The sequence below is a fragment of the Battus philenor genome, unplaced genomic scaffold (assembly GCF_028537555.1).
Source record: "Battus philenor isolate CCGP_79_NKW_IND1 unplaced genomic scaffold, ilBatPhil1.0.hap1 SCAF_9, whole genome shotgun sequence".
Taxonomy (NCBI): Eukaryota; Metazoa; Arthropoda; class Insecta; order Lepidoptera; family Papilionidae; genus Battus; species Battus philenor.
The window spans coordinates 12429339-12444976 of record NW_027181759.1 but is presented as its reverse complement, the minus strand read 5'-3'; the positions used below and the strand labels follow the sequence as shown (position 1 = coordinate 12444976).

The 15638-nt window shown below is 32.1% G+C and overlaps 1 protein-coding gene across 1 annotated transcript in view; it reads right to left on the bottom strand.

Annotated features, from left to right (window-relative positions):
* LOC137932334 (thrombospondin type-1 domain-containing protein 7A-like) overlaps window positions 1–1147 on the bottom strand; it is a 78272-nt gene extending 77125 nt beyond the window's left edge. Inside the window, exons 1-2 of the mRNA XM_068775937.1 lie at window positions 969–1147; window positions 289–383 (exon numbers count right to left, since the gene is read on the bottom strand). Of these exons, the coding sequence (XP_068632038.1) occupies window positions 289–383; window positions 969–1147 (274 nt within the window). The remainder of the gene's footprint in view (window positions 1–288; window positions 384–968) is intronic.
* Window positions 1148–15638: the final 14491 nt, after the last annotated feature.

The window sequence follows — 15638 nt, the reverse complement described above, 5'->3', positions numbered from 1 at the left end:
CACGGAGTGACTCAAGGGCCTCTACAAGGGGACCTCGGCTCGGGCCTTAATTCGTCGATAATGTGCACATATCATCATTAACATATTCACTTGCTATAAGACTTGCTTATAAGTAATAATAAAAAGTTAACAATTAACTTTTTATTATTACTTATTTTAACGCTGTTGGCGTGCCTTAAAATTATATTCGTTTGTATCAAATTTAAACTAATACTAAAGTTTTTCTGTAAAATAAGTATGAACGTTTTGAAAAAAAAAAATGGTCTTTTTAAACAAACACGTGCATACCTGTATCCATTAGACCCCGGGGGTCGGTGGCTTCATCAGCGTTGGCTGTTGTTAGCACCAACGCCAGCGCCACCCACCACAAACGAAACATTGTACTGTAAAAAAAACAAAACAACATTTATTTACTTATTTACACTTTTATGTATATTAAAATTCTGTATAAAAGATGAAAGGGAAATGTAACAAAATAATATAGATTATAACTAAAAAAAGAAACAATTAATATACAGGTTCAAGAGGCGCGTATCGCTCGAGATGATCTCGACCAGACAACCTTTGGATAGAGATGAGAGATATGAGGGAGAGGGCAGTTTAGAGTGCACGTAATAAACATTAAAATATACTACATATTTCGGAGTATACTTAGACATATACATACATTACTATATAAGCATACATATTCAAATATACTTATATAAATATACATAGATACAAACACCCACTTTACATTTAAATTAATTATTAATATATTTCAGTGAAATAATTAATGTTATTGTATTTGAATCAAAGTTATGATTTGTACATAGTCTTTGTGTTTATATAACTATATATATATATATATATATATATATATATATATATACCACCAGAATCACACCTGACTTTCATCGTCATCAAAGAAGGAATAAATACGTGAACGAGTAATCTCTCACTGCCATACACATAACGCGTAAACATACATTATCGGAGGAATGCTATTGTTAAGAATACTGTTTGAAGTTCGCGTATGGATTGCTGTTTGTCGGTCCATCGTGTAGTCTCTGTAGTCTTCAATCCTGACCCTTAAAATGGGCTCTTTAGTTCTGGGCGCTATTTGGCCCGCCCAATTCCACTTCAGCTTGTCAACCTGATGGATCATGTTGGCTACTTTTGTTTGTCTACGTATCCCCACATTCTTGATTCGATCCCCGACTATAGCTCGTTGTGACAGAAGGTCAGATCTATTTGAGGTAATAAATTTTTTTTATTGACTTCATAAAGTCACACAGCAAGAGCATTTTATATATGATAAACCACAAATTCTCGTACAGTAAAGTCGAATCCTACATCGGGTAGCTCACGTGGATATTGAAATTTTATAAAAATAAGAATCACAATAGGAAAGATGTACAGAAAGAATATAATTAAATCTTAAACCAAATATTATACTGCACGACCTCAACATACATACAATAATTAGTAAGTTTGTGCATTGCAATAATTATTACGTATATGCGGCAAAGCACGAAACATCGGGAATATAAAATAAAAATAAGCAGCGTCATTCTTCGTTATAGTTAGTTTGATTTCATTCTTTTGTTTTGATATAAATATTTGTATGCGTATTACATCTACGTTAAAGAGCATCCTTATTCTACCTATTTATTCAAGGATCACAAGACACGCTGGTTTCAAGCCCGGATCGGAACTACATTATTCAGCGTACTGGCAATGTGGAGTAGTCTTATACTGCAAAACAAAAGAATACATTGCTCTCTGCATTGCCGTGAAATACATACAATAATATATATTTAAAGCCTTTTAAAGCGGGCGTATTATTTTTTCTATTAAATATACCTTTGAAATATTATAGAATTGTTAACATTTATTTATATAGCTTTAAGTATTTGCAAATACCTTTAAATCAAAAGAATTTTCCAAAACTTTTAGTTTTGCTCATTACTTAAGATTTTAAATATGGAAATTGCAGAAGTGATGTTATTAAAGCAAACAATACCATATAATGATAAGATAAATATATTCATTGGTAAAGTTCTGAAATAAATAGCCGATTGACCGGTCCAGAGCGCACTAACTAATATGTGTTCCAATAAAAAAAGGTTTCGTGTCAATGACGTAGAAACGCTTGCTGTCTACGCAACTCTGTAGCGATCTACGGTGTCGCTACGAAACATCTACGGAGCTACGCGTTATTATGGTTTGTTTATTAGAAAGCTTCCTTCCATTAAGACGCGTTTTACGTAGTAGTAGGAGGTTTTGGGTCAATACACATGCCAATTTATAAAAAAAAAACATATTTTCTTGGTCACACTTAAACATGAAAACGACGACTAATACTTTGTAGAAGATTCTATGAAAGAAACAAAGAAAATTGCGCAAAATCTAAGAATAGAACTGACTGTTCAAACTGCGCGTTCGATAGTTCTCTTTGAGATTCGATTTGATTATTCATAGCTAAGATAGGATGTCTGTTAGTTCAATCATCCAATGAAATTCTAGTATATTTTGTTGAACTTGCTAAAATATTAGGATGTATTTTATTATTATTTGTTTATAATTGTTCCTGAAATTGATGATAGTAATTTAAATAAAAATAATTTAAAAAATTTCTAAAAACATTCTCTGGTATACTCAAAATTTAATAAAAATCAAACTCAGGACGGTTATAAAAGAAAATAATGGATATATCTAATTTTAATATAAATATGAAAATATTTTAGAAAAAAAATCACTGGAATCTTTTCTGTATGAGTGTTGCATATTTAAGTTATAAAGGAATAAACTTTATCCATTCGTCTATTTCAACGCAAAACTAGAACACGAAATGTCGATCTTAAAGTGCGGCTGAAGTATTTTCAAACTTCTTATTCAACTCACGAAAATATGTTTCGTCTGTACATTTTAATAAGAAATTTGTTAACCAACATATATAGTGGTTGTACTTTGTATCATTGTTTATGTATAAAATAATTTTTCTTATACCAAACTCATTCTTTTACGACAAATAAATAAAGAATATCGTTTAATGTTAGCAGTTATAAATATTGTTAATTGAATTTGTGCTCAAATAGCGTCTGAAGAAACCAGATTTGAGTTTAATATTATTGACCGAGGAGCCGCAACTAATCCAATAATGTCGTATTTTCCGACCCGTTGGCTGCCGAAATTGTAGCGACTGACCTCTGACAACCTACAAGCTATGGATTTAAAAAATATGGAACTTGTACCTCGCTCTTTTAAGTGATTATAAGACTGGGCATTGTTAGCTTCTGATCGTAAATCAAGCGTTCGATATTTAAAAAAACTGAATTTGCTGTTTGTATGTCATCATTAACTTAGAAACGGAACTGTTATATAACACGAGAAGAGCATTAACTTTTGCCATGTAATATATTTCTACTCTCATTATATATTTATGCATCTTTAAGTTTAGTTATCTTTAGCTTATGTTCAAACTTAATATACTCTTTTTTATTGCAAAAAGGTTGCAATATACTGGAGTATTTAATACTTGGTATATAATAAACAATAAACTTTTTAATTGTTGTTATATTTATGTTCATTTGTTTGTGAATATTTTTTTTGTACACGTGAACTACCCTTTATAAGTACTATTATCTTTTCCTTACTATGGTTGTCTGTAAGAGATTGCCTTGTGTGATAAGACCGCCCATTGTACTTTTCTGTATATTATTGTATTTGTATATTATGTATCTTATCGTGTACAATAAATAATATTAAATAAATAAATAACTTTATGTAATTCCTATTTTTTTAAACGTAAATTTAATAATTTATTTATAATAAATATCTTATATTTTGTTTACAATTCCAACGTTGTGAACAACACTCGTAAGGTTTTATCTCTAATTTCTCAATTATTTATAGCTTATATACTTGAAAACAATAAGATTTTTTATTTAAACACTTTCAATAACTTAAGTACTGTATACTTTCTGGTTAATTTATTCTTTGCATCGTTATATCCACCGGCCGTTAATTATTACCATAGAATGTTCGAGTATAAACGCATAATATTATGAATACATCGTCGCCATTCGATAACAAACCGACATCGATGAAAAATAGGCCGAATAGGATATCACAGGGGACGTCAACCGAAATTGCTAGAGTTTTTCCGCCACTTCTTGTTTCTGGGCTAACTTTTTCCAAAATAGTATTAGTGTTAGCAAGGCAGTGGTAGCCGGTAGAGGACTGCGACTTGCAGTCGTAGGTAGTGGGTTCGATTTCCTAATTACAATCTTATATTATTCCCACTTTGTGCATTAGTTATATAGGATTGTCACTGCTCACAAAAAGTTTCAAAAGCATGGGCAACAGCGTCCTTTGTTGGCAATAATATGACACTGCGATCGCTAACCCATCTGTTAAGAATGGCGATTATAGTTTATCCCCCCATAGATATCTTTGATAGAGGCCTACGCCCTACAATTGTCATCTATAGGCTGATACGGCCACGACGAGGCAATAGCAACCGACCATGTAGATATTCGGGTCACATAAGCACGCTTGTGTCGGAATGCGACACAATGAGTAGTAGTCCAGTTCTAGTGCCTCCCGTGAGGACTTTTGAGCCTAGTTGCTTCATGAAGGATCTCTCAATCCTGTGAAATATTGGCATGTAGCAACCCGAGAGAAAGCTTCTCCGAAAGCTTACGAACTTCACTATTGCAAAACGCTATATACAATTCCTTTTATATTTTAATTTTGGTTTATTAATGGCAATGCTTAATTAAATTTTCCTACGCAATACATACAATAATATGCGTGGTATTTGAGCGCGGGTGCGTCGAACATCGCTGACAGTTTTAGTAATGGAGAGGCGGGAAAGAAGGCATCCATCTTATTACCTCTTAACGAGACCTTTTCGTGAGACGGGTAAATTTATTGAATATTTCATATCACGAAACGGAAATGTTTTTAATGGATGGCTTAGAATAATGAGTTTATTTCATCGTAAAAGTAAGTTGCCGATTTAAAATCCACAGATCAAATAAAAAATGTAGAACGTTTGTACATCCAAGAGTAAACTAAAAAGCTTTACGGAAAGATAGCAATTTCGCTAGTATTTGTGTATATTTTGGATAAACTTTTAAATATGAACATTAACCATAAAAGTGTTTTCGATATTTATTTAATTAATACTTAAAAGCATCGTGTAAAATAAATAATGATAAGAAAGTAATGGTTTGTTAGAGCAATGGATAAAAGTAAATATTATTATTCAAGAAGCGATTCAAGAAAGGAGAAGTATAGTAACGTGAAAGGAATTTTGAACAGAATTTAGTTTTCAACACACGCACAAAAAGATAAAAAATGAAGTTCTGTTTTTGTACAAGATATAGTGCTAGATATAAATAGATTCACATTTTTCGTCGCAGTGTTTCCATAATTTTTGTCTAATTATATTTTTAAACGGTTTTATTTAGTTCGACCCGTACGGAATTTATTTGGATCAAAATTAGAAATTGAAATTTAAGCACCTTCCCGTTGTCAGATTGATCTGAAATTCGGTACACCCATTTAATTTAGATGACAATACAATATAATAAAATCAATAACATTATAAATTTAAGATGGCCGCCGAAACAAAATGGCGGATTATGTATTTTCCTTAACCCCCTCAATTTGGGTATTAAATGAAAGGGCTACACTAGTAAAACACGATGATTATGTCAAAACTTAAAATTCAAGATGGACGCCGTTCCAATATGGCGGACTAGGTACATATTTTTCCACAACCACCACAATATGGGTATCAAAAAACCGTTTAACTTAAAAGTTTTTTAAATGTATTTATTGAGGCGTATATTGGTTTCGAAATAGCAAAATGTTTTGCAATTGTTATTTTAAAGAGTTAGTAATGCGTACATAATAGTGTATGCATATATTAAAAAAAAAAACAAATATATTCATTTAATAACCCATGTTGTGAGAAATAATGGATAAATTACAATTTTTTCCATAAACCTTAAAGTGAACCAAAAAACTTATTCCAGTTCAACGTTTGACGACAATCAAAACCAAAAAAGTTCGTGTTATGATTATTTTTAGTTAACCACATTATTGCTTAGGTTTTGTTTTAGCAAGTATTCGATGTTCATTATTAAGACAATCAGTTAATAAATGGAAAAATTTAATCTTATCATAATCATTTCAACATTGAAACGGTCTGCATCCATCGTTTTTCAACGACTTTAAAAAGGTCATCAATTTACCTTGTCGACCTATGTATTATAATCCAAAATCATGGGGCCCGGGTAACCAGCTGTTTTATGTGCTATTTGCCCAATGTTACTTCAACTTGCCAATCCGTTAGTAATTCGTTCGTCTACGGATCTCTTAATTCCTGATTCGATCCCGTAGACAAATTCCGATAGCCCTTTTCATGGCTCGTTTTTTAGTGCCGTTTATCATTACTGATAACACACATTGCTCGTAGACCTTCATTTATGGCATTGATAGATATTGGACGAGAAGATGTTTCGCAGTTTCCCGAATGCGACCAAGCCAAGTTGGATTCGACAATTTATTGTTTTCTCAAAGTTGGTTGTACCATATTTTACTCGTGGAGATATTCTGCACAGTATAGCCCTCTGGGAGCAACGATAGGCTTATGTCGGACTCTTACCCGCTAAAACCTCCCAGTCATCTTTGACGCCTTTGGTTAAAACTACGAAAACGTCTTTACGTACTACCGTAGTTTAGACGGCGATGGTCTAGAGCATCAAATTCTAAGGAAAGTTGCTCTAACCTAGTTTAACTATAAGATATATTTTTAATTCATTTTTTGATTACTCTGCGCCAGGCCAATAATTTTTGACAGTACAAAGTCTGTTTAACATAACAATTGTATAGAATTTTCCATATAACTTGAGTTTATTTAAAATTTCGCAAAAATCTCGTTGCAGTAAATTAACTGTTGGGAAAGACAATCATTTGCATTTGTTGCAGCAAACTTTTAGCGAAGCTTTCAGCTTGCGAACTCCGAGTGCTATTGTTATCACTGTTTTTACAGACGTTACGTGAGGCTAACAAAGGGAGGTTGTCCGTTGTGTACTGAAATATATTACGCCACTTTACATTGGTATAACTTGTTTTTATAGCCAAGATTTTGTCGTGTAATTACAAAACCTTTAAATTAAACAAGTTTAGTAGTAATAACACTGGCACTTCTTATACAGTAAAAAAACAACTTTAGCGAAAACAGGTGGACCAAATATTAAAATAATGAGAAAAACCGCAGAAGAACCAAAGTAACATACAATTCAAAAATAAATGGTTTCAAAAATAATTAGTAATGTAATGATAATGTATAATGATTTTTACTCTTTGTGACTGCAAATTAAAGTCTAGCGTTAAATTTTTTCTTGCAATGTAGCCATTTATGTAAATAACGACAGAAATTTAAATTCAGTCGCATTTCAATATGAAAAATAAATTTATGCAACTTATTTGAGAATGACCATTTTATTCGTGGTGTTTAGAAAAATATGTAAAAGCTTTAAGCCTTTTTGCTATCACGTAAGCTATATATACACCTCTACATGCTCTTATATCTATAACCAATAAACTCGTATTTTGAGACACAACCAACGAGAAAGTATTAAAGGAAAACTATTTCTTCAAAGTTTTTTCTTTGCTATTAAAAAGAAATTTGTTGAGAATTGAAAATAAATACGAGAGAGAACATATTCTTTTGAAACAAAATCTATTTTTGGAGTTCAGGATAAAACATTCATTGTGGCCGGAGGGTGAAAAGGATGGAGTCTTTATATCATCCTCAAAGAGAAGTCAACTTTCGTGTTACAAAAGGACGTTTTTACCTAAACACTCCCCTAAGAATCCAAAGATTTGTCGAAATTCCGCATTATTTATTGTGTACTTATGCATTTCATAATACGATACACGCTTCTACAGGGTGATTGGTTATACGTTTAAAAACTTTTTAGATGTGAATGTTCATTTGTCATCCATTTTCTGTAAAATGATCACTCTGAAATATGTTACATTAATTTATTTCTTTGTATTGAAATGCAACATGCCAATAACTTCTATCAGTACAAATACTGCAGGTACAAATAATAAACAATTATTAATTTTAATATGTCGTAATTCGAATTTTGACAACATTTTTTCTTTCTAAATTATCATTACCGTTATTTACTATTTCTGCAACCTTAGATGTTGGGCTAGAGTGTATCATACAGAAATTGATTAAATTGAAATTGCAAAGAACTAAATATTCTCCCATTCAGAGCTTTTATACCTATAGCCAAGCAACCTATATATAATGTTGCAAAGTCAATTCGTTAAACTTTTTCCGCGTGTTTTGTTTTACCGCGGGGCTACCAATTTAGATGACAGACAGACAAAAACTTTATAAAATTGATTTAAAATTTCAACTTTTAACTTCACATCAAGCCTAAAAGTTTTAATTGCCCATACGGGAAAATTCACGTAAATATATAAAGTAATTATATTTTTGAATTTGGAATTAAAAATTTGTTGTAGCACCATGTTTGCGTAAGTCGTCTTTGATATGAGATATCTGTTCAAAAAAGAAGTTAACTATGTAGTTAACTTTTTTCTATGGTTAACTATTAGAATTTGTTCATATAAAAAAGCTGGTTCCTTAGTAAAAATTAGCGCTGTGGTGCGGATTAAGATATATTGCAGTTCATAACCAAATAAGGATTCCCATTGTTGATACTCTTATAATCGTCGTCGTTTCAGGCTATCGACGCCTTAGATGATGCAAGGCATAATAAGCCTTCTCCTAAGATATCTAGGGTGGATATACCATAACCACTAAGTATGGCAGGCGAGTTGGCGATCGATATGTTGTAATATGGTACACAGAAGACGCTGTTGTCTATCCGTTGGAAACTAGTTTTTGGCTAGTAACAATCCTATATTGTTAATGCATAATGTGAATTATGTAAGATTGTATCCCGGGAATGTATCCCTTTTGTAATATATCACCTGTATTTAATTTTACGTCGAAATGATGTCAAATTTTTGCACTAACAAGAAGATCATTTGAAAATAGAAGACGACATTAACCAAAAGTGGTTGTTACAAGAAGTTTACATAAAATGGAAAAAGTTTCTACTTAAAGGAGGTCGCATTTCAAGCGACAGCTGCGTAGGCAATTTTGTATGATAGGCTCTGTAATCATGTATAACTTACAAAAAAAAGTAATTTAGACTGATGTCACGATATTTGAATTTTGTATCTAAAGTCTCTTGTTGTTTTAGCAAATTTTTCGAGGTATATCGTTAGACCTTCTTTTTAATAACAAAGCCTGCAACTATTTTGACTAAAATCTCATCTGATGATACTTGCATCTATAAACCTCTAGCAATAATAACATGTTTGTAAGGTAATCAATCATTTACAAAACAAAGTCTGGTACGTAAGGTAACATTTGTATAAAATCCACGTATTTGTTTGTTTATTTGAATAGTTTCAGCAGTGTTTGGCGTACGTGCACTGGAAATCAAAATTATAGTAATTTCATTTTCATTTCTATTTAATTTTCTATAAATTCAGAGGATAATAGAATATGTGGAAGAGCTAGCTGAATATGAAACGCACTTTTGGATGAAAACAATTTCGGAATACCAATAGGATTGAGACAGAAAACTACTCGTATTTTTGTCCACAGGATGTAGAATTCTGAAAGAGATTTATTTTTCTTTTAATTTATTTATGTACGTGGTCTCACTCGTCAAGCCTCCATAGCGAGTTCCATTTTCTCGACGAGTGGTGGAGAGGGCTAAGTTTGGGAAGATGTGGGTAGTGGGTCTCCTTATTCTTGATTCCATTTTGTAGAGAAAACTAAAGCACTGATCTGTCTTTAATATTGTTGTAAGAACCATATTATATTTAAGTGCAGTGTAAATGTTGTGCTGAAACCTTTTAGGTAAGAAAATATAATATCTCTTTTAAGATAGAAGATAAATAATGTTTGAAGCAATACTAATTTGTAGCTCGTAGAACTGAAAACATTTTACGTCGCCGGTCGTTACGGGCGTTGTCTCGTCGGAGGAACAAAGTTATCAATCCATGTCTTCGGCACACATTAGCCGAGACTGCGACATTGTAACGTAGAGTCTAGCGACAAAGTTTCAAGTTTGCTTTTATCACGAACTGTTGAGGCGGGTTCTCTGGCTTTCCGACTTATAATATTTGTTCGCTGTGTTTGCTTTGTTCTACAGACGTAACATCTTTTGTTAATTAATGTATACAGCTGTGTGATAAAATTCAACAAAGGGAAGTAAGTCGAATAATTATTCTCAGTGCGAATTCTGTCTCAAATAAAATTGTTAATTGAAGTTTTAATAATATATAATAATACAGCGACTATATTGTGGGTGCACCTATAATAAATAACGTAATGATAAAGTAAGGAAAAATATTTTCAAAATTCGGATTACCATATATAAAGATTAATTATCGTTTACTATCTGTCCTTGTAGAATTTGTACCTCCAGAAATTACGGACCTGTTGATTTCAATAGACAAAATGTTGGATATTTCAGAGCGACCACTTTATCAAAGGTGATTGCAAATAGATGTTAGGATTTATGTTTAGAAATGAGCTATTTATTTACCACTTTAAAGCTTCAAATGTAACCTATTAACCTGTAAATATGTATGCTTAAAGCGATGAAAGAATGAATATTCGTCTTTGTTGGTTAGACGATGTGAGCTCTGCGGATATCGACCGAAGCTGAACACGATAATTAGGTCTACTCTTCAGAGAGCAGACGGAGAGATTTAATAATATTTGCAATCGCAAGGAGGCGAACGTAGTAAAACCATTGTTACGAGTCCATAAGCGGTTTAATATAATCACATCAAAGTGAACATTGTTAAACTCCAGCCGTTGCCCGGAAATGTAAGCTGATTAAATTGGAAACTCCCTCATTCAGCGACGAAAATTCGCAAAACCAAAATCGCGCGTTAATTCACGGAAGCAATTAATTTTGTTTAGACAGCGGCGCGTCGACCGGACGATGAAATATCAGTGTAATTAATGCCTGTTATTGCGTTTAGATATTTAACGTAATGATTAAATGGTTCAAAATCTATTTCACAACGGTTAACGCGATGTTACATTATATACTTTTTAACTTTACTGTCATTAAACAAATGTGTACTATTCGGAGATAATCGAAAAATCTCCCTTTATAATATAAAAACAAAATACTACTATTATACTAAACAAAATAGATACAAAATACAAATATAAAAACTTTCTTTCTTGAAAACACGAACTATAAGGAGCGTGAGCTTCTTGCTAAATTATTTCATATTTTTATCTGCGGTATATTACGTATATTAATCAAATAACAATGGCTTAATCTTTATTTATATCATCGTCACGGCAACCTGCCTGCCGAGTGTGGCGATCATGGTATATGCCTTCATAGCTGTCTTTGGGGGATTGCTATGAAAATGATTCTCCTATTTTATTCCAATTTTCACTAGTAGCTTTATCTCTGACATAATAATGTAATAAAATGTTGGAGCTAAAGAACTAATTAAATATTTTTTTTTTATAAATACTCCAAGCATCTTTTGAAAGAAAGCTTTTTAACTTCTATGAAGGTTAAAAACAGGTTTCGTGTAAAGTATCTGTTAGGAACATAGATACAAATATATTAATCTCGATTTTCCGTCAGACTGACAACGGCGCAGTAACAATGGATAGCAACTCGGTCGAAAATCGAGCCGATTTCAAGTTTATTTATAACATACACTATGAAATGTTTATATAAATGTGAAAACAGTAATGGGTTTTAGTTAATAATGTAAGCTAAATAGACGGTTGTAATATTTATATATATTTATAGTATTTGAGTGAAGTGGTAGCCCAGAGGTAGAGAGTCAATCTTGGGATCGCAGGTCAAAAGTTCGATTCCTGGTATACAATCTTATCTAATTTATACTTTGTATATTAACTATATAGGATTACCATTGGACATAAAAAAGTTTCCAGAGGATGGGCAGCAGTGTCCTCTGCGTACTAATATAATAATACCACGCTGCAATTTCCAACCCATCTGCCGAGCGTGGCTATTATGGTATATCCTACCACAGATATCTTTGAGGTAGCCCCGTGCCTTGCTGTCGGCTTTTATGGGCTGAAACGGCATTATTAATATATTTCTATAAGTAGAAACGTTATTCATTTATGTTTTAAATATCTGTAACTTTAATATTAATATGCTTTCCAGTAATTAAAAATACATCTTAAAGGTGACATTGTGGATCTGCAGAGGTAAGAAGTATGTTACAAGTTTTCTGTCTGAAAATTGCAATCTCTTCATGTTATTATTTACCATTTATGAGCAATGACAGCCATTGTACACAAATATTAAGTTAAAAATTAAATAACCAAAGAGTTAAAAAGTGTGAGCGTATCGTATGTAATTAAGTTTGTTTATATTATTATTAATTATTTTGGAATGCGACAAGACAATAACTTCAGCTAAGACAATGCCTGCAGATAATAAAAAATAATTAATTTTAATATGTAGATATCCGAATTTGGTAAATACTTTTTCTCACTTTATTATCATTACGTTATCTATTATATCTGAAACCATTTTTGTAGCATTAACATAGCTTTACATTAATTGACATCAAATGAGCTATACATTCATCTCTTTAAAGGTTTAAAAACCTACAAACAATCATTCCTTACCATTGATATAAGTTTTACACTTGCATTAAGAATTCAAGCGCAAAATAAATTATTAACACCTTACCCAAAATCATCGACGTACCTCATATAAAGAAGCGCTTACAGGTACAAACAAGACGATTGAGAATTTATATCATAAACAACTTATCTATATGGTTCAATTTAGAACGACAGGATGTAATAAGATACAGGAAATTTGCTCCATTAACGTGCATTAGAGCTACGACAGGCTAATGGTGGTATACAGTAACATGTTTCTTTGACATCTTAACTGTCTTATACAAATATATAAATGGTGAAGGAGAGAGAGAGAGAGAGAGAGAGAGAGGAATATAAGGGGAAAAGTAATGCTAAATTCTCACAAAGGAGTGTTATTACTGACTGTGACGTTTTTAAAATTATTGTCAGTAAAATAATAAGATAAAATGAATACAATCGGAAAGGTGTGATAACATAACAAAGGGGTGCGACTAATTTTGATTATTATCAAATTAATCTTTGAGAAAGGTAGAGGTTATACTGCTGGCAAGATATTATATTAAGTGATAGTGAAATAATAGTGAAGTGGTAGTGAATCTGAATCTATTAATAATAACAATACATTTTAGAAAGAAAATATCTGATAAATATTTCCACAGAACAGGCGAATGCAGAAGGAACAAAAAAATATAATGGATACTCCATTCGGTTAAGTTCACTTTTACGTAACAAATAAATTACATGTCCTGGACTCATACTCACTCCACTGCAATTTGTTTTCCGTATTTCCGTCAACGACAAGACGAGCATTTACATAACAACGCCATTTGTATGCATGCGACGCTTTCAACCCTTTGTGACTTTTTGAAAGTGTTTCCCGGGTGTCAAAAATAAAGGATCAAAACTTTCCGGTCAATCTTTCATCGAGGAAAGGGTTCAAAGGAGTTCTTTTTTAAGAATGTAAATATATACATATTAAGTTCTTCCTTTAAACTGCTTTAAGGAGATGTAAATAGCAGTAGCATTTCAACACACATGATATATATAAAAATATTTTAAGAGTGTTCACATGTTATTTGAAGATCTATAAGAAGAAAATCTTTCTAATTAATTCTTATAACTGTTCAATACTAGCAGTACCTACTACGTCGCCCGTGTGAAAGTTCATAATAAAATTATTTCGTTTATTCAGTTATTCTTTTTGTTTAAGAATTAATCTTAAATAAAAGTAGTCTCAGTTATTCCTTATTAAATATATAGAATAAGTCCCGTCAAAATCAGTCCCGTCATTTCAGAGATTATCCAACATAAACACACAGACGGACAAGAATTTAAAAAAATGTGTTTTGGTATATGTATTGTATATTACAAACAGACAATCCAATTTTATTTATTTGTATAGATTCTGATACTGATCGTAGTCTATCATCTGTGCTCGATGAAAATAGGTGATTGTCCTTATCTTAGTCATTTCCTTATGACTGAGGGTCACAACAGACGTTCTTGTTTCCTGAAATTATGGCGCCTTGCGTAGTGGCGTTGCATGCTTTTGTAACTGCGTCTGTCCAGTGAATAGATAACCATTCTTTAGCCTATAATGTCAGTTCTCTTTCGAATTCTTTGTCCGAAGATATTTGAATGTAATCACAATTTTCAATCACCAAAATAACTTTAAATTTATTTATATCTTAGAGTTGCAAAGTCATCACTCCATAATAACATGTTGTTGCTTTTTTCTACATACAATAACTTGTTATTACTTTATTTTGGTAAAGAGAGTACTTATAAAAGGGATTCACCCCGTCTTTGTAGTAGTCCTGTCTAATGAAAAATATCTGACTGAAATTTCTTTAAAGAATGCGCTTGCAGTGCGGGCAACATTGGTTTTTGTGAAAAGGGATGTCGTATGAAAACGGTTAATGGACAAGCTGTTATTGTAGAATGCTAATGGCCTCTTGAGTTAGGTTTGCTTATTGCTTAGTCTTCAGCAACAGGCGCTTTGAAGGATGTGTTATTTAGTTCACGTTTAAAATGTTGTTATTTCGTTCTATTTCTGCCATTTAATTTCATACTGACGTAAAATAAATTAGACTTACGTTTATAATAATGAAAACTACAATTATTCAAGCAGATGTTTATAGAAAAATATTTATTTATATAAATTATTCATCGATTCTTATTATGAATTGTGAGCAATTTCGGTAGCGTACTACTTTTTATAATAGGAATTTTTAATTTAAACAGGAGGTGAGTGACCGTCCGAGCACTTTGGCGGGAAAAATAATAACCAAGCGTGCAGAAGGTGTATTCACATATATAAAGAGTATTTACAACTCACACGACACTAACGCAACAGCAGCGACTACATCACTGATGGCGTTCGCGTTCAAATCGGCGAATTTGAATTCGAATGCTCTAGAATTATTTGACTTGAAATTATTATGGTTGTAATGGTCAACAATACGAAGCATGAATGCTGCATATGTATATAATTGTTTTCTTTAAACGAATTAGATTTTTTTAAAAGTAATATATAGCTAAAATTACTAACTTTCACTGCTGAACGTTTCTGCTAAAAATTTAGATAAATGGTTCGTTGCCTCTTAAAAACAAATAAAAGTCGGTGCTTTGCTGTGTTTTGTATCTGTTCGCTTAAGTTCATTAACCATTACATGGTTAATATATAACGTAGCAGGTTAGTTTTGTTTCATTCACCTATTAAATGGTTGTTAAGTGGTTTAGCATACATATGCCTCCGAATTAGGCAAGAAATATTCCACTCACCTAACCAATATTCTTTAGTTGGCATAAAGCAATAACGACTTTTGCTCACAGCACATCGGAACAATTCTAAAGTACGTGTAACTTTTTTAAAACGAAATAAGCAGGTCACTGAGTACGCCGCACACAG